The sequence below is a fragment of the Pan paniscus genome, chromosome 6, assembly GCF_029289425.2.
Source record: "Pan paniscus chromosome 6, NHGRI_mPanPan1-v2.0_pri, whole genome shotgun sequence".
NCBI lineage: Eukaryota > Metazoa > Chordata > Mammalia > Primates > Hominidae > Pan > Pan paniscus.
The window spans coordinates 194,139,176-194,162,130 of record NC_073255.2 but is presented as its reverse complement, the minus strand read 5'-3'; the positions used below and the strand labels follow the sequence as shown (position 1 = coordinate 194,162,130).

The 22,955-nt window shown below is 54.1% G+C and overlaps 1 protein-coding gene across 9 annotated transcripts in view; it reads left to right on the top strand.

Annotated features, from left to right (window-relative positions):
- The window catches only part of PTPRN2 (protein tyrosine phosphatase receptor type N2), a 1,079,664-nt gene that overhangs the window by 905,831 nt on the left and 150,878 nt on the right, over positions 1–22,955 (top strand). For 8 of the 9 annotated variants that reach the window (XM_034965368.3, XM_055115580.2, XM_034965369.3 and 5 more), the window contains one exon: positions 21,682–21,894. The exons of the other annotated variant lie outside the window; for it this stretch is intronic. In XM_034965368.3, the coding sequence (XP_034821259.1) occupies positions 21,682–21,894 (213 nt within the window). The remainder of the gene's footprint in view (positions 1–21,681; positions 21,895–22,955) is intronic. 9 annotated transcript variants of the gene reach the window in all.

The window sequence follows — 22,955 nt, the reverse complement described above, 5'->3', positions numbered from 1 at the left end:
ACACCAGCACCGACCGGGCTTTCTCATGGTTACACCAGCACCGACCGGGCTTTCTCATGGTTACACCAGCACCGACCGGGCTTTCTCATGGTTACACCAGCACCGACCGGGCTTTCTCATGGTTACACCAGCACCGACCGGGCTTTCTCATAGTTACACCAGCACCGACTGGGCTTTCTCACAAACGCAGAGCCCGCGACAGTTGCACTGGCACCGACCGGGCTTTCTCATAGTTACACCAGCACCGACCGGGCTTTCTCATAGCTACACCAGCACCGACCGGGCTTTCTCATAGCTACACCAGCACTGACTGGGCTTTCTCATGGTTACACCAGCACCGACTGGGCTTTCTCATGGTTACACCAGCACCGACTGGGCTTTCTCATGGTTACACCAGCACCGACTGGGCTTTCTCATGGTTACACCAGCACCGACGGGGCTTTCTCATGGTTACACCAGCACTGACCGGGCTTTCTCATAGTTACACCAGTACTGACCGGGCTTTCTCATAGTTACACCAGCACTGAAGGGGCTTTCTCATGGTTACACCAGCACCGACTGGGCTTTCTCATAGTTACACCAGTACCGACCGGGCTTTTTCATAGTTACACCAGCACCGACCGGGCTTTCTTATAAATGCACAGCTCGCGTCAGTTACACCAGCACTGACTGGGCTTTCTCATAGTTACACCAGCACCAACCAGGCTTTCTCATAGTTACACCAGCACCGACGGGCTATCTTACAAACCCACAGCCCGCGTCAGTTACACCAGGACCGACCGGGCTTTCTCATAAATGCACAGCCCGCGTCAGTTACACCAGCACCGACCGGGCTTTCTCATAAATGCACAGCCCACGTCAGTTACGCCAGCACCTACCCGGCTCTCTTACAAACCCACAGCCTGTGTCAGTTACACCAGCACCGACCGGGCTTTCTCATAAATGCACAGCCCACGTCAGTTACACCAGCATCTACCCGGCTCTCTTACAAACCCACAGCCTGCCTCAGTTACACCAGCATTGACCGGGCTCTCTTATAAACGCACAGCCCACGTCAGTTAAGAGTAAGAAGCTTTCATACCTAGAACCACAGTGCTCTGTGAGTGGGTCAGAGTGTAGGATAAAGTCTGCATGGCTGTGGCCACAGAACTTCAGGTAGGAAGGGTCTGGGGGCAGCGCTGAGTGACGGGAGGAGACGCCCCTGGAAGGTGCATCTGGAGCTGCCGGAGCAGACACCCCCTGGCCTCTTAGAGTGTGTGTGGTAGAAGCACAGAAATGGCAGTGCTCACACAATGCCTGTGACCACATTCTATGGAAAATAGAGAATAAAGACCACCATTTTTTTGAAAGACTGATACTATTATTGAATTACTATTCAAAGAATAGTAACTATTATTAATATTATTACTGGGGGGAGGCTTGGAGGCTCTGGCGGAGACCCACGGAGCTCAGACTGCAGAGAGGAGTGACTCCAAGCCTGCCTGAGTCTGTAGCTAAGAACGGAGCTCTCCCCTGTGAAACATGCCCCCAGTGTGTGGGTTTGCATAGGAGCCTGTGTGTTGATTGAGATTCTGGCACTGACCAGCTTCGGATACTTCGTTTACCTCTCAGTACTTTGGTTTTCTCATCTGTAAAACTGGGGGGAAAAAAAGCATGAATTCCACGGTTTCTCTGGGAGTGAAAGGAAATAAAATATGGAAAAGTAGCTTGACAGGATGGAGCCGCTGCTGTCATGCTGACTAGAAAGTACTCGCCTGTCTCCACATGTGCGAAAGCGTGCGTGTGTGAGAGACGGTGTGTGTGCACATGCGTGAAATGATGAGCAGTCCGTAGCACTCACATGTTCTGAAGGTGAGGGACTCAGCATTCGACCTCAAACAAATGAAAGGCCCCGAGCCCACCGCTGAGCCAGCCAGGGTTCATCGATGGGGAGAGAGTGCACAGGAGAGGGTGAGGGTGCCCTCGCGGCCGCTGACCAGGGGCTCCTGGTGTGGGGAAGGCATGCAAGGGAGGTCTGGAGGCGCCCCTGTGTGTCCTTGGTTGATCGGATGAAAGGGAGCCAGCCTGTGATGGGTGTGAGGAAGGGTTGGTGGAATTCTCAGGGAGGGAGAGGAAGCTGTTCCAGTGGACAAGGTAGAGATGGCCGAGGCTGAGGGTGGTGGATGGAGGGGACCAGACCCCAGGACTGCATAGGGGGATGGGGAGTAAGGTCAGATAAGGGATGACCCGAAAAAAGTAATGGGATCTGGTTGTGGGGAGGACAAAAGACAAGGAAGCCTCGAGCCTCACCCCAAAGATGGACATTCAGGACAGGCTGTCGTCATGGAAACTGGGAAACCCAGTGGAGGAAAAGTAACTGACTCTGTTGCGAACGTGCTTGGACAAGTGAGCCTGGTTTTTCCGCAGTGTCACTCAGAGGTGCTGTCTGTCTTAGTGCTCACCATGTCTGGGGCACTACTCTTTTGAAATGGCCTTTTCAAATGCACTCTTAATGGTGGAAGTGATCTTTCAGATTTGTTTCTTTTTTAATACTCTAAACCCATTTGGAGACAAGGACAGTCAACAGGAGGAGTGATGAGGTTAAGGTGTGGAGAATCACAAGTGAAAAAGCTTAGAAAACGTAAGACTAGATTTCTGGTTTTCTTTGGGCATATTTCTGAAGACAATTCCAAATGGAAATTTCAGAAATGACTGAGCAAGGTCGAAGTAGGTATATCACTTCCTAAAGTGTGTGAATGGAAACATATTAGGGAGACATATAGTTACATGTGGCAGATTCGTCAGGGTCTTAAAAGTGGTCTCAGTACCTGACAGCACCCTGTTGCAGATTATATGCTAATGTGCCAGACTTGCTAGAATGCCAGCGTGCATCCCACCGCACTGACCGAGGACATGCGGCGGCTCCATGCAGTTGGCCACTTGGCAGCTGAGGGTGAGTCACATGGAATCCTGCACCACCAATGCTCCGTCTCAGCGACAGCTTACCCTGAACCTGCTCCGCACTGTGTCAGAATGAAAAGCAACTGGGCAGGGCGCGGTGGCTCCCGCCTGTAATTCCAGCACTTTGGGAGGCTCAAGGTGGGCAGACCACCCGAGGTTGGGAGTTCAAGAACAGCCTGGCCAAGATGGCAAAACCCTGTCTCTACTAAAAATACAAAAAAAATTCACTGGGCCTGGTGGCAGACACCTGTAATCCCAGCTACTGGCAGCAGAATCATTTGAACCTGGGTGGTGGCGGTTGGCAGTGAGCCAGGATCACGCCACTGCACTCCAGCCTGGGTGACAGAGCAAGACTCCGTCTCAGTAAAAAGAAAAAAAAGAAAAGAAAAGCAACTGGCTGCTTCCTGAATTTTTGTTCACATTAGGTCTAAATATGTATAGACATATTTGCAATATAAAATCAAAAAATATCACTTGATAGTGATCATTTGATTTTCCTTCTCAGTAGAATCCAGGTACAAAGGTGAGCTTTGTCAGGCTGTTGCTGTTCTTTCATTTAATTGGAGCCTATTTTCATACATTAAAATATACATAGGCACTTTTCTTATAGAATATGTGAACAGAACATGGCTAAGTTATATAATTGTGAAACAAACATTTACCTGAATTCCCTGAATTATTGTTCTACTTTTAATTCCAAAGCAACCCGAGGAAAAGTTTCCAAATATTATAATGGATGTGTAGTATGTAACTGACAAAATATGTGAAAGAGATTTTAAACAAAAATAGAGATGACCTGGTTATTCTTCACAGAAGTATCTTGTTTCCTTTCATCTGAACATAATGGCACTATTTAGCCATTTTCAAAAAAGTTAGATTCTTGTTCATGCGGTAATGAGTCTTTCTTACAAACATTCAATCTAAGGAATTTTAGCTCAGTTTGAAAAGAATATAATCTAGTTATGAAAATACATATATATAGTATACTGAACATCAACTATTAAATACGTGCCTTATGGCATTATTCTGTAAATAATAAAATATTAGATCTTTTCAAATATGTTGATTAAAAGTAATAGATCCTCTATAGTAGAATCTAGACAGTGAAAACCGGATTCACCTCTAGGGAGACTGCACTGTTTGTAAGTACCTGTGCTTATGAACAGTATTTTTTCAAAATGCTACTTTTAATGGACAAAACTAATAATAGTAATAATGAAGCCTTGAGGCTTTTTCTATTCTTTGAATTATAACTTTGAAGTTTGGGGAAGAAAAGTCTAAACATCCCGACATATTTGTCAGCCAATCCTTCAAGCAGAAATGTTTGCTGAAACACATACTTGGTTTATAAGCACATGGTTTCATGTAATCATGTCAAGCCATTGGTGGGATATGAAGTCTATCTCATCATTGAGTTCCTGTTTTTGGATTTCAAAAGCTTCAGATTCATCGGCATATGAGCCAGCATGAGAACTAATAATAAAAGCTGAGTTGTGTTGGTGATTTATTTTTCAAAACAAAAAATGACTTGCATTGTTCTGCTTTAAGTAAAAAATTCATATTTTTCCTGAAATAAAGTGAAATAATTTGAAAAAATAATTTTAGCATTTCTCAATTTTAAAATAAGGGCATTGATTTTATAGCTATATCTTACATTTGCACTGCTTACATTTGCATTGCTTATGTTATATCTAACATAAGCAATGTGGCAAAATCTTATCTTAAAAATCTTCCCAGTTCATGAATTTGTCCTGTGGGATAAACTCTGCTTCCAGTATGCATGGGTAGATGGTGAGGGCTCTGCCAAGACCCAGTATGCTTGGGTAGATGGTGAGGGCTCTGCCAAGACCCAGTATGCATGGGTAGATGGTGAGGGCTCTACTAAGATCCAGTATGCATGGGTAGATGGTGAGGGCTCTGCCAAGACCCAGTATGCATGGGTAGATGGTGAGGGCTCTGCCAAGATCCAGTATGCATGGGTAGATGGTGAGGGCTCTGCCAAGACGCAGTATGCTTGGGTAGATGGTGAGGGCTCTGCCAAGACCCAGTATGCATGGGTAGATGGTGAGGGCTCTACTAAGATCCAGTATGCATGGGTAGATGGTGAGGGCTCTGCCAAGACCCAGTATGCATGGGTAGATGGTGAGGGCTCTGCTAAGATCCAGTATGCATGGGTAGATGGTGAGGGCTCTACTAAGATCCAGTATGCATGGGTAGATGGTGAGGGCTCTGCTAAGATCCAGTATGCATGGGTAGATGGTGAGGGCTCTGCAAAGACCCAGTATGCATGGGTAGATGGTGAGGGCTCTGCTAAGATCCAGTATGCATGGGTAGATGGTGAGGGCTCTACTAAGATCCAGTATGCATGGGTAGATGGTGAGGGCTCTGCCAAGACCCAGTATGCATGGGTAGGTGGTGAGGGCTCTGCTAAGATCCAGTATGCATGGGTAGGTGGTGAGGGCTCTGCCAAGATCCAGTATGCATGGGTAGATGGTGAGGGCTCTGCCAAGACCCAGTATGCATGGGTAGATGGTGAGGGCTCTGCCAAGACCCAGTATGCATGGGTAGATGGTGAGGGCTCTACTAAGATCCAGTATGCATGGGTAGATGGTGAGGGCTCTGCTAAGATCCAGTATGCATGGGTAGGTGGTGAGGGCTCTGCCAAGATCCAGTATGCATGGGTAGATGGTGAGGGCTCTGCCAAGACCCAGTATGCATGGGTAGATGGTGAGGGCTCTGCTAAGATCCAGTATGCATGGGTAGGTGGTGAGGGCTCTGCCAAGATCCAGTATGCATGGGTAGATGGTGAGGGCTCTACTAAGATCCAGTATGCTTGGGTAGATGGTGAGGGCTCTGCCAAGACCCAGTATGCTTGGGTAGATGGTGAGGGCTCTGCCAAGACCCAGTATGCATGGGTAGATGGTGAGGGCTCTACTAAGATCCAGTATGCATGGGTAGATGGTGAGGGCTCTGCCAAGACCCAGTATGCATGGGTAGATGGTGAGGGCTCTGCTAAGATCCAGTATGCATGGGTAGATGGTGAGGGCTCTACTAAGATCCAGTATGCATGGGTAGATGGTGAGGGCTCTGCCAAGACCCAGTATGCATGGGTAGATGGTGAGGGCTCTGCCAAGATCCAGTATGCATGGGTAGATGGTGAGGGCTCTGCCAAGACACAGTATGCTTGGGTAGATGGTGAGGGCTCTGCCAAGACCCAGTATGCATGGGTAGATGGTGAGGGCTCTACTAAGATCCAGTATGCATGGGTAGATGGTGAGGGCTCTGCCAAGACCCAGTATGCATGGGTAGATGGTGAGGGCTCTGCTAAGATCCAGTATGCATGGGTAGATGGTGAGGGCTCTGCTAAGATCCAGTATGCATGGGTAGGTGGTGAGGGCTCTGCCAAGATCCAGTATGCATGGGTAGATGGTGAGGGCTCTACTAAGATCCAGTATGCTTGGGTAGATGGTGAGGCCTCTGCTAAGACCCAGTATGCATGGGTAGATGGTGAGGGCTCTGCCAAGACCCAGTATGCTTGAGTAGATGGTGAGGGCTCTGCTAAGATCCAGTATGCATGGGTAGATGGTGAGGGCTCTGCTAAGATCCAGTATGCATGAGTAGATGGTGAGGGCTCTGCTAAGATCCAGTATGCATGGGTAGACGGTGAGGGCTCTACTAAGATCCAGTATGCATGGGTAGATGGTGAGGGTTCTGCTAATATCCAGTATGCATGGGTAGATGGTGAGGGCTCTGCCAAGATCCAGTATGCATGGGTAGATGGTGAGGGCTCTGCCAAGACCCAATATGCATGGGTAGACGATGAGGGCTCTACTAAGATCCAGTATGTATGGGTAGATGGTGAGGGCTCTGCCAAGACCCAGTATGCATGAGTAGATGGTGAGGGCTCTGCTAAGACCCAGTATGCATGGGTAGACGGTGAGGGCTCTACTAAGATCCAGTATGCATGGGTAGGTGGTGAGGGCTCTGCTAAGATCCAGTATGCATGGGTAGATGGTGAGGGCTCTGCCAAGACCCAGTATGCATGGGTAGATGGTGAGGGCTCTGCCAAGACCCAGTATGCATGGGTAGATGGTGAGGGCTCTGCTGAGATCCAGTATGCATGGGTAGGTGGTGAGGGCTCTGCCAAGATCCAGTATGCATGGGTAGATGGTGAGGGCTCTGCCAAGACCCAGTATGCATGGGTAGATGGTGAGGGCTCTGCTAAGATCCAGTATGCATAGGTAGGTGGTGAGGGCTCTGCCAAGATCCAATATGCATGGGTAGACGGTGAGGGCTCTGCCAAGATCCAGTATGCACGGGTAGACGGTGAGGGCTCTGCCAAGATCCAGTATGCATGGGTAGATGGTGAGGGCTCTACTAAGATCCAGTACGCATCGGTAGATGGTGAGGGCTCTGCTAAGATCCAGTATGCATGGGTAGATGGTGAGGGCTCTGCCAAGATCCAGTAGGCATGGGTAGACGGTGAGGGCTCTACTAAGATCCAGTATGCATGGGTAGGTGGTGAGGGCTCTGCCAAGACCCAGTATGCATGGGTAGATGGTGAGGGCTCTACTAAGATCCAGTATGCATGGGTAGATGGTGAGGCCTCTGCTAAGACCCAGTATGCATGGGTAGATGGTGAGGGCTCTGCCAAGACCCAGTATGCTTGAGTAGATGGTGAGGGCTCTCCTAAGATCCAGTATGCATGGGTAGATGGTGAGGGCTCTGCTAAGATCCAGTATGCATGAGTAGATGGTGAGGGCTCTACTAAGATCCAGTATGCATGGGTAGACGGTGAGGGCTCTACTAAGATCCAGTATGCATGGGTAGATCGTGAGGGTTCTGCTAATATCCAGTATGCATGGGTAGATGGTGAGGGCTCTGCCAAGATCCAGTATGCATGGGTAGATGGTGAGGGCTCTGCCAAGACCCAGTATGCATGGGTAGGCGGTGAGGGCTCTACTAAGATCCAGTATGCATGGGTAGATGGTGAGGGCTCTGCCAAGACCCAGTATGCATGAGTAGATGGTGAGGGCTCTGCTAAGACCCAGTATGCATGGGTAGACGGTGAGGGCTCTACTAAGATCCAGTATGCATGGGTAGGTGGTGAGGGCTCTGCTAAGATCCAGTATGCATGGGTAGATGGTGAGGGCTCTGCCAAGACCCAGTATGCATGAGTAGATGTTGAGGGCTCTGCTAAGATCCAGTATGCATGGGTAGATGGTGAGGGCTCTGCCAAGACCCAGTATGCATGAGTAGATGGTGAGGGCTCTGCTAAGATCCAGTATGCATGGGTAGATGGTGCGGGCTCTGCCAAGACCCAGTATGCATGGGTAGACGGTGAGGGCTCTACTAAGATCCAGTATGCATGGGTAGGTGGTGAGGGCTCTGCTAATATCCAGTATGCTTGGGTAGGTGGTGAGGGCTCTGCCAAGATCCAGTATGCATGGGTAGACGGTGAGGGCTCTACTAAGATCCAGTATGCTTGGGTAGATGGTGAGGGCTCTGCTAAGATCCAGTATGCATGGGTAGATGGTGAGGGCTCTACTAAGTTCCAGTATGCATGGGTAGATGGTGAGGGCTCTGCCAAGACCCAGTATGCATGGGTAGATGGTGAGGGCTCTGCCAAGACCCAGTGTGCATGAGTAGATGGTGAGGGCTCTGCTAAGATCCAGTATGCATGGGTAGACGATGAGGGCTCTACTAAGATCCAGTATGCTTGGGTAGATGATGAGGGCTCTACTAAGATCCAGTATGCATGGGTAGGTGGTGAGGGCTCTGCCAAGATCCAGTATGCATGGGTAGACAGTGAGGGCTCTACTAAGATCCAGTATGCATGGGTAGATGGTGAGGGCTCTACTAAGATGCAGTTGTTTCACTGCCGTATTGTTGCAATGGACTTACCTTTTTTTATGATGAATAAGGACTTCTCACTAGTGTCTGATGCTCTTCCAAATATTGTCCTTGAAAAAATAACTACTGGTGGTTAATGCATTTCAACTTAGAGTCATCCATATTTGTCTGTGGAAGTGTCTTTGTTCTTAAATTATCTCAATGCCAACTACTATGCTTTACTAGGAGGCTGACCTCTCAAAACATCTTGTGTTCAAAATGCACTCATTGTTATTTTAAAATGTTGTTTTCTTTAAATATATGCATGAAGAAATGCCTTATACACATACCTACAATATTTTTAAGGATCTATTTTTATATTATAATAGTAAATACTTTTTAAAAATGGATTTAGAAATCAAAAATATTTTAAATACTATTTGTGTACTGTAAAATTATAAATTACTGTTTTAGTTTAAAAAACAAAATTGATTTAGACTTCTGAAATCAAGCGTCTCAGGTGTTTTTTAAATCATTTTCTACCTTACCATATTATTTTAGATTCCTGAAATATGTGTTTTGCTTTATAATAATCATGTTTCCCATAACAGTCTTTCTCTATTTTGTTTAAAAATACATTTTCTTTGATAATTTAGTGCATGGGATATTTATTCTAATCACTTTAATGTGTAATCTATAACAATTTGGTGTTCCTTAAATTGAAAATGAGATTCTTATCACAGAACATTAGGTTTTACACATAACAAATGTGAAATGCACTTTAAAAGAAGTATTGGCAGGATCAACAAATCATTTTTAAACTATTTATATTGTGTAGCTATTTTGTAGGTCTTGGAGAATTTTACATATATTATATTTTTTATTCATCAGCCAAACAATCCTAACTTCTGTATGAATAATATACTCGTTTGTCATATATAAATGATTTCAATCAACATGTCTCTCAAAAATATTTTGTGTCATGTTTAAAAGTTTTCTCTGAAAATGTTATTGAAATCATGTAAATTGAAATTTATTATTAAATGAAGTCTAAGATCTCATGACCAAAAAAAAAAAGAAAAAAGAAAAAATCCTCACATCATTATTCGTTCTTCAAATTAGCTGAATCTAGTCTCACATTATTGCCGAGACACTTTTCTAAAATATTTTCAAGAATTAGAAGATACATTTTCCTGCCCTGGAAATAAAAAGGGAATTTAAAATAAAGAAAAATAGAATGGAAATCTGGCGAGTAACTTACCAGTTTCTGAAGCAATAGACTAAAAGAACCAGCACTTCAAATACAAACGCGTTCTTCTCATGACCCCCCTAGACTCCAGGGCTTAGAGTGTGGGTCCGCCTTCAGCTTTGGCGGGGCCAGTTCTGCAGCCCCACTGAGGTCAGGCCGCACCTTACAGGAGGGGTGGTGGGAGGAAGGGGAGTGAGTTGGAGGCTCTCAGACATAAATCACCGTCTGCCACCCAGAATATATTGCCGCAGGTGCACCAAGGCGTGGACGAGGAAGGGTGCTGTTCTGCTTGTGAACCCGCATGGAACCTTTCAGGCCCTCTCACGATTTTTAAAGTGACCCAAATTGAACTGAATTGGTGCCACCTCCCACCCATCTTTCCTCAAAGCACTAGAAAGACAGGTCATTAAATTAAGATCAAATCAGGAATGCGGTGCTTTGATGTTGGAAGTGAAACACTGAGACAACGGAAGAAGGGACTAACGAAAAGAATTGTATTTATTTGTGTATTCACTGTCAGGTCATGTCTGTGAAGAAAGCAAAACCAGCTCTCTGGCCTGTACTAGGCTCCGCCTTGCTCTGGGGTCGCCGGCCCCGTGGCCGCCCCAGGACCCCCAGACGGCAGAGTCTGCGTCCCCCTAGCCCTGTCCGAGGCCCAGGGTGGCCGCGTGCGGTCTGCGCCGCCGTGGAGACTGAGGGGCTGGACACGGCCTGGCCGAGGGAGACGGCTACCGGCCACTCCCGGCCACCTCGGATAGCTCCCGGCCGCCTGCTGGAGACCCCAGCCTGGATGAGGCTCCGGCGATCCAGGGCGAGGAGAGCCGCGGGCTGGCGGGGAAGGTGGTGCGAGGTCGCCGCGGGCTGGGAGGGTGCGCCAGGGCCCCTCTGGCCTCTGCCCGGAGCCGGCCTGGCCGGGAGCTCCCCGAGGCGACGCGCGGTTCCCCAGCTGCTGCCCGGCCCGGACCTCAGGTGCGCCGGGCGCTCGGGCCGGGCAGGGCCATGGTGGGGGCGCCGTCGCCCGCCCCTGTGCTCCGGGTCGCTGGGAAGACCCGCCCACTCCCCGGTGCCCCAGGGCCCTGCGACCGCAGCGGTAGGGTCGGGGCAGCGAGGGCAGGACGCCCCAATGCCCCAGCGGCCGATCCCGGGGCCTGCGCGCGTTCCCCGAGCCTACCCCGTCGCCAGCGCGGCGCAGCCAGACCCTAGGGCGCTCCCAGCACCGCGGAGGTCGGGCCTCCAGTCCTGGAGGGGATTGCTCTGTCGCCGCCCTAGGGTTCTGCGATCCCCTCCCAGCCCCCGCAGGGAGTCCCGGGAACACCACGGGCACACACACATCAGACACGCGCGCACACACAGACGCGCGCGCAGGCCGTTGCTATGGAGAGGCCGGTTACCAGCCAGGCTGAGGGCAGCAGGTCCCCTCCTCCGAGCCCCCTCCCCTCCCCGTCCCTTCTCTCCGCTGTCTTCCCCTCTTCCCGCCCCGGCTCCCGAGTCCTCCTCCCGCCGTCTCCGGCCCCCCGCCCCCCAGCGCCACCTCCCCTCCCCTCCTCTGTCTCTGCCCAGGGCCGGGCCTGGGGTCGCCCTGGAGCCTGGCTGGGGACGCCGAGGCACCGGAGGAGGGTGGCGGGGAGGGACAGGAACCGCTGCCACTCGACTCTTTGCCCGAGAAGGTCCCTGGGAGGGCATCCCGGGCGCTGGGGGAACCCGAGTACCGCTTCTCTCTGACCTGCCCGCCGCCGCGCCGCCCCCGAGCCAGGGTGCGGGGGGTTTTGCGGGCCTTGCCCTGGGCAGGGGGGACGAGAGGGCCAAGGTGATGTACCCCCTCCCCGCCTACTGGAGGGGTTCACTCATGGGCAGAGGACGCCAGTGACGCCGCAGTTTCTCGCCTCTCGCGCCCCCGCCGAGCCGCACCGGGCCTCCTGCAGCCCGCTCAGGCCTGCGGGAACCATGGCCCGATGCGAGGCCACTTCTTTGCCCTGGAGCTTTATGAAGCGCTCTGGCCTTGCCCTATAAATACAAAAATAAATGCGGAACTCAGCCTGGGCCTGCAGTCAGAGGAAACGGGGTCCTTCGGCCACTTTTAGACAGGGGCCTGCAGCGGACGGCACCGTACTCATATCTGTGGACAACCCCCGCCTCTGAGACCTGCCCCCTGGGGCTCGCCCCCAGGTTTTACAGAACTAGGTTTGTGAGAGAAAAGCGCCAGGCAAGGCCCTCTGCACCGAGCAGGTCTAGGGGCAGCGCCAGAGTGCAAGGGAGGGGAGGGGAGACTGTGGAAGCGCCGCCTGGGCCTGGCCTGGGGAGGTGGGGGGTGTGGAGGAGTTGGCCCCGGAGGGGCCGGGAGCGGGCGCCGCGGGCAGCCGGGTGTGCGGCGGGAGGGGCGTCGAGTGGCGCGGGCCGCCGTCTCCAGCTGTCCCGGGCGCAGGGAACAATGGCCAGGCGGTGGGAGAGGGGGGCCTAGGAGGGGGCCGCTGGGGTTTCCAGAAAAGGAGAAACTAAAGAGCCCTCCGCAGACTGTCATCTGCGTGTGACAAGATCTGCGCCCCCCTCTTCCTTTCTTCTCCTTGTTCCTGCAGCTGTGGGCCTCGGAGAGCGCATTGTACACACAGATGTTGGGTTTCAGCTCTCCGGCTCTCGCCAGCTCTGCGGGGGCGCCGCGCACCGGGGTGCCCCAACCTGTGGCTGTGGCCCGGGGTCCAGGGCCTGGGGAGAGAGAGCATGGGCGGGAGGCGCGGGGGGGGAGGTGCTCAGTGGTCCTAGTCGCCCCGAGACCCTAGCTCTTCTCGCCCGCTGCGGGCCTGACTGCGCCAGGGGCCGGGGGTTATGTGGGCAGGCTCGAACGACTGGGAGCGTGGCCTGTGATTCTGCTCCACTCCTTTCGCCCGCAGAGCGGTGGTCTAGGCCAGACCATTGACCTGGGTAGGGGGAAGGGCAAGGACACAGCTCGCACGCCTAGGTTTTCACCGCCGTCTCCCTTCGGCGTTTTGGGCTGGCGGCCGACATTGGCCTGGACCAAATGGTGGCAAAGTCTCACCAGTTCCGCGTCTCGCAAGACACTTTCTACGCGCATCGGGACCTAAACACTCGGGAGGACCCTGGTAAAGTGAGCAGAGGGGCTCTCGTCTACTCGCCCTGAATCATTGGCCTGCTTCCATTTGGAAAGGGAGCGAAAAGGCCCGAACGGCAACACTGGAAAAAGTAACTGGGAAGAACGATATGCCGTGCAATTTTCTCTTGCCAAGAGTGGCGACGCACCCCACCCACCCTCCCAGGACAAAGGTCACAGCAGAGCCGCGCGCCTTGACTTTTCTGGCCGAGGTCTCTCTCCCCTCGGTGCTACCCTGAACTTGCCCAGTATGAACGATGAAAGGGAGAAACACTGAAAAGAAAGAAAAGCCGAAGGCCCTGGCTTCGGCGTTGTACCAATGACTGACAAAGCTGATGTCCATTCATAGTCTCGGGCGGGAGAGGGTGTTTGGAGAGCCGCGGCCCCTTAGCCAATTGCTGTCAGCAACATGTGGGGGGGGGGGGGGACATCGCTATAGCAACCGGTGGCTGGGCCGCGAGCCGCGCCGCCGCCGGCCGGGTGCGCGCCGGGCCGGATATAAGGCGGGGCGCGGCGGCCGCGCTGGTTGGTGCTACGCGCGCGGCCGGCGGCCCTACCGGGACCGTCCGGAGCCCGCCCTGAGCCCGCCCGCGCCGCGCCCCGGCCCAGCGTGCCTAGCCCGGGGGCCGGGCCGGGGCGGAGCACGCGGAGCTGGGCCGAGCGGCCGCGCAGAGCTCCGGCGCCTGCGGGCTCCGAGCCCGTGCCGCCGCGCAGCCGCTGCTGCTGGAGCAGCGACGCGCGGCACCTTTGTCTCCACCGGCCGCCCTAGAAGTTTGTGGTCAGAAGCGGATGACCCCGCTAGTCTGTGGCTCCAGCGCAGGGAAGCAGCTGGCTGTGATGATGGCGCTGCCGCTACCCGCAGCTGCTGCGCCCCGAGGCCGCTCGGCCCCCACCTCCTCCCGCGCGGGCGCTGGGCGCCGGCCCAGCTGCAGGTAACCAGGGGTGCCGGGCGGGGCGCGGGCGCTCGTAGTGCGGTTGGGTGGGCCCTGGAAGAGGCGAGAGAGGCTGGGATGGGGGCGGAGGGAGCAGGAAGGGCCCACGAGAGCATCACCAGGCGCGTAGGTGGTGGGGCGAGGAAGAGAGCTTTCGAAGGCTGGAGGGCGTGCATGGGGGCTCTAACGGGCAACTAGGGCGTCGGAGAGCTCAGTGCAGGGGGTCTCTGCCTCGCCGCAGGACTCCTGTCAAAGGCTTGGGCCGGCAGGGGAGAGCTGCGCCTGGGATCATCCCCAAGTGGGTCTAGGGTGGGCCTGTGAGGAGGAGCGGGCAAAGGGCAGCTCCTTCTGAGCGCACAGATTTGGAGGGTTGGCAGCTGTCCTGGCCCAGCGCCCCGCAGAGACCGCCCCAAGGAGGCTAGGACCTCCGGGACTTCTCCCCAGCGCTCTTCTCTCGGCCTTTCGCGTTGCTCCCCACTCCCTGCAGTTCCGACCATTGCAGGGTGCGGGGGGTGGGGGGGTGCAGGCACGGAGATGGGAGGCGTGTGGGAAAGGAGGAGGGAAGGGGCGAGCAGCCAGGATGGAGAGCCGCCAGTGTGGGCGCATTTTCCTCTCAGCCCATTTTGGGGCGCTCTTCGCCCTCCTCACCAGGGTCCGGGAGCGCGCCTCCGAGCCATGGGAGTATCCCAGCGGGCGGCGAATTGCAGGGAGCCGAGGGGGCCTGCAGGGAGAGGCGTTCCAGAGGCAGGTGGGGACGCCTCTGAGAGGCCATCTCTCCTCCCCCAAAGAGAACTGCGCTTTCGCAGCGCCTCCCCCACCCCAGGTGAGGCGGCCGCGTGCTCGCCAGAGAGAAACTTGTGACTGGACCCGAAGCTGTTGGAACGAGGGACTTCATTTCCTTCCTTCGTAACTACCTGTGCAGTTCCGAACACTGGCCTGCTCCGTGGTTTTAGAGAAGCGTTGCTCCAGGGAATCGGGCGAACCCCCAAGTTAGAGTTAAAATCTCAGCACAATTGCCTTTTAGGGCCGGAGAGAGTCTCCCGCCCTTTTTGGTCCTCAGTGCGCTGAGCTGGGCGCTGCGGGCTGGACGGCTGGGAGAGGGGCCCCGCCACAGCCCTGAGGACGACGCGGTTCAAGTCACCGACCTCCGTCCTCGGACAGCGGCCCCGGGGTCCCGGACGTGGTCCCGCCTCCCGAGCTGCGCGTCCCGGCCGGCACCGTGGAGCCACCCGCCTGGAGTCCGGAGCGCAGGGTGTCCGAGGGGTCTTCGCCAAACCAGGCTGTCCTTGCGTCGCCGATCCCAGATTTTAGGACGCGATCGAACAAGAGAGGAAGTGAAGGTTTGTGCGGAGGAGGGAGCTGGAAGCTCTTCCTTTCACCGACACAGAGGAAAGTGCCCTCCCGCCCCCTCCCAAGCACACCCCTCTGCGCTCCAGAGAAGACGGCGGCGGTGGCGGCTGCGCGGCCCGGGGGCTGCGAGCGCCGGGATTCACGGGTGGACGCGGGCGTGGTTGGGGACCTTGGTCCTCCCTAGCGGCCGGCGCGCTCTGTGGCCAGGAGGCTGGGCCGCAGCACCCTCCGCGCCGGGACCCCTCTCCTGGCTCTGAATACCCGCGGCTCCCGGGAACCCTTGGCCTTTGTGACCGGCGCTGGGGCCTGATCTTTATGACTCCTGTGGGGATGCTGTGAACCGGCGAGAGGGGAGGGACGGGGAAGCGGGGGAGAAAGCCCAGGCAGGGGACGGGACCGAACGCTGACCCTCCCTTACCTCGCCCTCTGCTCAAAGTCGTGCCACAGAGGGGTTCTGACAAGCGACGCTAGGCGGGTCTTGGGTTGGGGCTTCTGAGTCCGGGTAGAGGAGGCGAAGCGGTAACCACCCCCCCCCCCCCAGTCCTGAAGAGGGTCTGGTTCTTGCGGGGTGGGGAGGCCAGGCGCCGTCCCGAGAAGCACCTGGTGTGGAAGGCGCGCGTGCGTCCAGGCAGGCCTGGGGACCAGGCGGGCGGGCCAAAAATAGGGGTCAGGAGCCGGTGCCTTAAGTGTGATCCGCTGAGTCTGAGTTTGGGTGTCATGAAAACGCCAGCGGAGAGTCTGAAAGAGGCTGGGGGCGGCTTTCTCAGGGGCATCCTTCCCCTGCTCAGCCTCTGGGTCCCTCTCTCCCACCGGAGACAATCTGCTGGTTAAAAATTAGTTTGCACAAGGGTGCTTCCCCCTTTGAACATCAGTATCATAAATCTTCCCTGATGTCTTAAAACACAGTATTTCTTTAAAACTGATGTTTTAGGAGTGCTCAAAGATGGCAAATAGACAATTTATTACCTTTCTTGTATATTCACTTTTAAGTGTATGCCTGGAAAAACTCAACAAATAGCCCATTTTAAAACAGTATATCCCAACTTATTTTCATTAAAGTTTACATTTAAGAATAATTTTTCCTTGAAGATTCTTTTCTTTTGCTTTTTTGGGTTTTTTGGCCACTTGAATGGCAGATTTGCAAGTACAATTTCATCTGCACAGAGGAACAATAGCTTTCAGTTGCACAAAGGGCTTCTCCCACCCTGAATTCAGACCGCAGTGCCTCTTGCTCTGATAATAGCTTCTGAAAAGATTTTGTAATGCAGAGAATTAATACATGATTATTTCCGCCTGACTTCTCTCATTTATTAGAATTCTGTGGCAAATTCCAAATTAAAAGTAGTTCAGTTAACAGCTTTAAAAAATACTTTTAAAATATTTTAAGACACCCCTTCCCCCGTGTTTTCAAGTTGGATCACTTGCTATGGCCTGAAAACTTAAAATGTTCATCAGCCCTAAAGTGAGTATTATATTTTAGTAATGCCTTTTAGTAAATTTAGAATGAAATTTCCTAATAATTCTAAGAGGATTCATCCAGCAAACCAAAGATAAACTTGTTACAGCAACTCATTAATGGTCTCTAAAACTGACTTCTAAGTTTTAAGAGAAAAAGGTATTTATAATTTAGTAATTTAAATGCACACAAACATAGAATGAGGCTGGGACTGAAATCTGATTCCTTAGAAATGATACAAATGAAAGCATCAACAATGTTAGAAGTTTAACATTAACTGGCACCGAGCACCTGTATCCCTACGTCTTTATGATGCAAGCATATTTTAATACTGCACATCGTGACTCACAGAATGAACTGCTCCTGTTAACTGGTTATATCACACAACCTTGGAAAAGCACTAAATCTGGCTACCCGTCAACACATATTTACCATAAAGTTTTGTATTTGTGTGGCTGTATCAGCTCTCACAATTGAGTTTGGGCATAACATGTCCTTTTTTCTCTTCTTTTAAGCTTACCACATGGACAGCTAAAAAAGTTCTGAAGGCATTTTCCCGTAAATGGCTCACAAGGGCATGGGGTGGAAGCCTCATGCACCTCCACTCAGGGGCACAGTCAAAATAATTTAAATTGGTCAGGACAGTGTCTGCAGATGCTAATTTCTAAGACAGCTCCACAAATTGTCTCTGTGGTCATACACTTATTTTGAATCACAACTTTTGCAATACTGTCTATTCTAAATTTGAGGAGTTGCAGGTGCAGACGGTTGAGAGGAAGAAATATGCGATATTGTACTTCATCTTATTCTCAAAATAGATCCAACCTGGGATAAAATTAAGTTAATCATTCCTGATTATTTTTTTTAATTATACTATTCCTGCCTCTGAGAACTCAGCACTGAAGTGTGCCTATCTGTGCATCTCCCCCACCCGGGACGCACCCCTGCCGCTGTGTTACCAGGCCTCCTTGTCCCTCCTCCTCCTCCTCACTTCTCCTCTGTTCCAAACTTTCAGTCATTGAGCTGCCGCTGTACAGAAGGGGGTGTTCCGCTTTTCAAAAACGCCTGACTGTAAATGTCAAAGTCATAAATATTTAAACATAATTTTCTTTCAATTTCAAGTCAAGACTGATAAGATGCCTCTAATTAGTCTGGGCTCTCTTCGGGGTCCACCTACCGTGGTGCAGCCTTGGGGGGTCGGTGACCATGGGGGAGATGGCGCTGAGGACCACCAAAGCCACACCTGGGTCAAGACTGTGCCTCAAACTCACTTTTAAACTCATTTCTTTCTCTTAAAGGCCGTGGCTAGCAGGAGTTTTAAGATTTTTTTTTAACTCCACAAAAAGGGAGTCAAGTCATTGTAAAGTTACTGGAACTCAATCACTTAGAAAAAAATTCTTTAAATCTTCGTTTCTTCCGGGATTCCTAAGACCTGACTTGCAGCCGACAGTTTTTCCCTCCGCATCACCCTCCTGCTCAGCGCCGGGTGGGACACTTGAAACCGTCCTGGGCGTGGAGGGAAGACCTCTTTCTTCGGTTTCTTCTGCGGCGCCCGCGGGCGGGTAGGAAGCGGGTTTCCCAGCCGGGCCCTGGGATCCAGCGACTTCTGTGTCAGGCCGGTGGACCCCAGTCGGTCCCTCTGTCCAGCGTCCCGCCCTCCCCTGCAGTAAGACCCTCCTCGCCCTCAGCCCCGGCCCTGCCCGCGGTCACGACTCCCCGGCTGTCCAGGTCCCGCGGCCCCGCGCGGTCGCCCTCCGGGCCTCCCCCGGCCTCTCCCAGGTTGCAGGAGGGGCCTCCTTGTGGACCGGCGCGGGGAGGTGGGCCTGGGGCGGCTCCCACCCCTCCTCTGCTGGGACAGCGCGGGCCTAGGCAGCAGGGAGCCGGGCGAGGTTGGTGGAGACAGGACTCCAGGGCACTGGGGCTCCTTCCTTCCCCTCCGGGGACTCCTGGGACCCAGCGGGGACCCGGGAGGAGAGCCAGGAGCTCTCCAGGCAATCGCTCTCCTTGACATTTTTCTTTGACCTTTGAGTAAATCCAAGCGCGCCAAGGGAGGCCTCCAAAGCAGGCCCGGTTCCGCTCCCGCGCGTGCGGAGCGTGTCGAGGGTCCCGGCGACAGCAGGTGTCTGCCTCCCTGGGAACAGCCTCGGCTGGCCCCGGGTCCCTCCTGCCGCCCGCAGACCAGTCCTCCTCCTCCGGCCCCCGCGCGTCCCCTGCCCTCACCTGGCCCGAGTGACCGCGGGCAGCGCCTGTGCCCCTTCCTCGGGGAGCTGGAGCCGGCGGCCTCCCTGCGCCTCGGAACCCCACACACCCGCGCGCACAGCCTGGGTGCCACTGCCGGGTCCGCCACACGCCGTGGCCCCGCCGCCCCCTCAGAACCAGGGTGGTCACCGCGCGCGTGTGGGCCTCACGGCGCGGGGCAGGAAGGTTCGGGAAGTCCCTGTTCCCGGGCGCAGTCATCCACCTGAGCGCGCGGTGTCCTCCCGACGCCGGGGCAGCGGGGCCGGCGTCGCCTCCGCGCTGGGGCGGATGGAGGCGCGCGGGGGCCATCGGCCCGGCCGGGATGAGGGGTGGGAGGGCGGCGGGCGCCCCCTCCGCCGGTCGCGCCGCTTCCTTTGTTGTTCTTGTTCCGTCGGCCAAGGCCAGGCGGGACCCGCGGGAGGCGAGAGGCGAGGGGCGAGGGGCGGCGAGGGGCGCAGGCTGGGCCCCCGGGAAAAGCCCTCCCGCCCAGGTGTGGCTCCGGGGGACGCGGCCCCGCAGGCGAACATGGACCCTGGGGTGGGCAGAGGACCCGGCCCCTGTCCCGGCGCCGCTTGGACCCACACGCCTCTCGCATCCGGGGTCGCGGCCGCTCCTCCCCGCCTGGGGCCCCCCGCGCGCTCTGGGGTCCCTCGCGCCGGCCCAGGAGGGCACAGGGCGGGGCTGCCGCCCACCCGGGAGAACCAGCGCCCGCGCGGGGACCGAGGAGACCCCGGCCCGGGGGAGGCGGCGCGTGGCCGGCGCCTTAGGTTTCGTGAACGGGCTGTGCCCGGGGAGGGGCGGGGAGGGGCGCGCAGGAGACCCGGTGGGCGGACCCCGGCGGACTCTGGGGCTGGGTCGCGCGGCTCTAGAGTGACTTCTTTCTGGAAGAGGCTGTGTGGGCCGGAGGGAGCGGGGCGGAGGGGAGGGGAGGGGAGGAGACCGGGGAGGGGGCGCGGACCGGATCTCCACGCGAAGGGCGACCCAGCGGCGAGACCCAGCGGTGGCTGCGGGGTCCGGACCAAACGGGGTTCGGGCCGCTCCCCTGGTTCCCGCCCCTCCTCCCTCTCCCGGCTCCCTGCTCACTCCCCTCCCCCACCCCGCGCCTCCTCTCCCTCTCCCCCCTTTCCCTTTCCCTCCCCCTTTCCTTCCCTCCCTCTCCAAAGCCTCCCTCCCTCTCCGCGGCGGCTCCACCGCCTCCCGCCGCTCGAGAACCTCGCGGTCCTCCTCCGAGCCGCGCATCCAGGCAGGAAAATCCGGGCGTCTTTTCTCATTTAACCCGCGTTTCCATTAACTCAGTCCCGGCACCAGCTAATCCGCTGCACCGAAGGCAAAAGGAGGCTAATTAATGACCAGCTTTTCCAGTCAAGACCGGCGATAATTGCTTTGGTGGCCTTTATGATTACAAGATAAAAACGGGCCCGGCCTGACATAAGAGGCACTGTGTACGCTGGGAGACGGGAGGAAATGAAGAGATGGGAGGCTGAATACGGAGCAGAAAATTACTAATAGAAGAGAGATAATGAATAGGCCGGCCAGGCATTCATGGGGAAAAATCCATTTTGTTACCACGCGAAATTAGGTGGTGGAAAGGGGTTTGCTAATTGTTCTCATCTTGTAGCAGCCAGGACCAAGGCCGGGCGTGCTCCCCCATTCACTCCCCGAGTCATTGTGCAGGGCGCGCGGTCTGCGGGGCGGCCTTCCCATTTTCCTGTGGCGTCCTTAATTGTTGCTAATATACCTTCTAATGAAGCTAATGAGGGGAGAGCCGTGCAACTATTTGCACGTGGAGACAAGTGAAATGCACCGAAAGGGCTTTCTCATATTTTCACCAGCCCTACCCCCGCCCCCCAAGAAGCAGTGAGAATCTGAAGGGGTTTCCTCGCTGAGAAGTGAAGTTCCAAAGGCTCTGCAGCTCCTTTCAAGGAAAAATACGTAGGTGCGTAGGTGCCAAGTGTTGTGGTCTGCACCAGGCCACTCCTGGAGAGTGACTGGAGTCAGGTGGGATTCGACCAGCGCTCGCCTTTCAAGACAGGTGGATCCAAATCCCCTGACCTGGGAGGGAGAATGTTCTGTGAAGATGCACAGAGCCAGTCCCATGTTCCTTTGTTGCTGAAGATGTGCTGGACTTGGTGGCTACTTGAAGCTGCAGAAGGCTCCGGGCCTGCCCACCCTCCTCCACCACCAAGCCTGGCCTCCCCCCAGCACCTCCGACAATCATTGTGCAAGCTCTGGACAAACTGCTGTGCCCGGTTAGAAGAAGGGATGGATACTTTACTTAAGGCAGCAAATTAGCTGCCAAATGCTTTACATAAATTTGAAAAACAGCCACCACTGAAGGAAAAAGTGATGCCTCTGACTGTCCTCTTGAGCACGCTGCAATCTGCGATGTGCTATTTTCAAATGACTTCTGCTTCTCCTTTGACGGGGGTTGTTCCGCAGGGCCCTCCCGTTGTGGCTCCAGGGCCAGCACAGCGTCCTGTGGGGCTGAGCTTTCCACTTTCAAGTTGCATTTGGAGACGTGTGTTTTTAGGAGGTCATGCTTTGTCAGGAGCTAACACACCCCTCTCTCCTTGTTCTGCAGAAAAGCAAACTCAAGTTCCTGCCTCCTCAGGCGGAGCAAGAAGACTCCACCAAGTTCATCGCGCTCACCCTGGTCTCCCTCGCCTGCATCCTGGGCGTCCTCCTGGCCTCTGGCCTCATCTACTGCCTCCGCCATAGCTCTCAGCACAGGCTGAAGGAGAAGCTCTCGGGACTAGGGGGTGACCCAGGTGCAGATGCCACTGCCGCCTACCAGGTAAGAGGAGACTTTTTAAAAAGTGGTATATCGGATTTATCTGTTGAACAGGCAGATGATGGCGTTCCTCTCTGGCCCCTCCTCCATTCCCAGCAGTTGTTCCTGTATCATAGTTTGGGGTCTTTTATGAGGACAGTTTGGAACTTCTCATCAGCATTCGTGCAAATACGTTGCAGCCACAGTTGTGCAGCTCTGTATCCGTCTGCTCTTCTTGGATAGCCTCGTGTTAACTCTGGAAGAATGTTGTTAATTAGAAGTGTGGAAAAAGTACAGTACATGAATGATGTATTATCTGTTATCTTAGTTTGGCCACTACTACTGAAAAGTGCCAGAGTTGTGAGATCAGTTGGCATGTAGGTGTTTGAAGATGTCTCAAAAATCATCGGCTTCCTCGGGGTCTTCTGTGAAAAGATCCTTTGACCTGCCCAGTTGCCACCCTGTGCTGTTGTCCGGTGCAGTGAAGCCTAACGCTGACCAGGGGAAGGTGACCCACACGCGTCCCCATGAGGGACACCTTCTCTGGAGGCACCACAGACACCCCTGGAAATGAGCTGGAAACCGGGGAGGATGCGAGGAAGGCAAGTTCAGACCAAGTCGGGCGTTTTTTAAAAACCACAGAGTTTTTGGAAGTTCTGTGGCGCACATTTCGTATTTAGTATTGTCCTGTAATGAACATAGGCCTTCGGTTTTAACAGCAGTATAAGCCCAGAATACTTACACCAGTCAAGGCGTTTGATTCCTTTGCATATAAAATATCATTTAATTCCGAGAAGATATTCCCATCTGGGAAGGTAGGATGACTCCTTAACCACTGTTTTAAAAGTTTGGTCAGTACATGTGTAAGATTTCCTCACTGGACTGGATCCTTTGTTTTCTCTAGTCACATGATTACAGTGTGCAATACGTCTTGTAAATATTTCATCATTTTTACAGTCGTATGTAAAGTAAATATTATTATTCCATCATCAGAGTTACATGGGTGGGCTCTCAAGCTCTCTCCACAAAGCGCCCTCCAGCACCATACCCTCCTGCTGCCTGAGCTCCTTGGAGCTAGCTTTTCT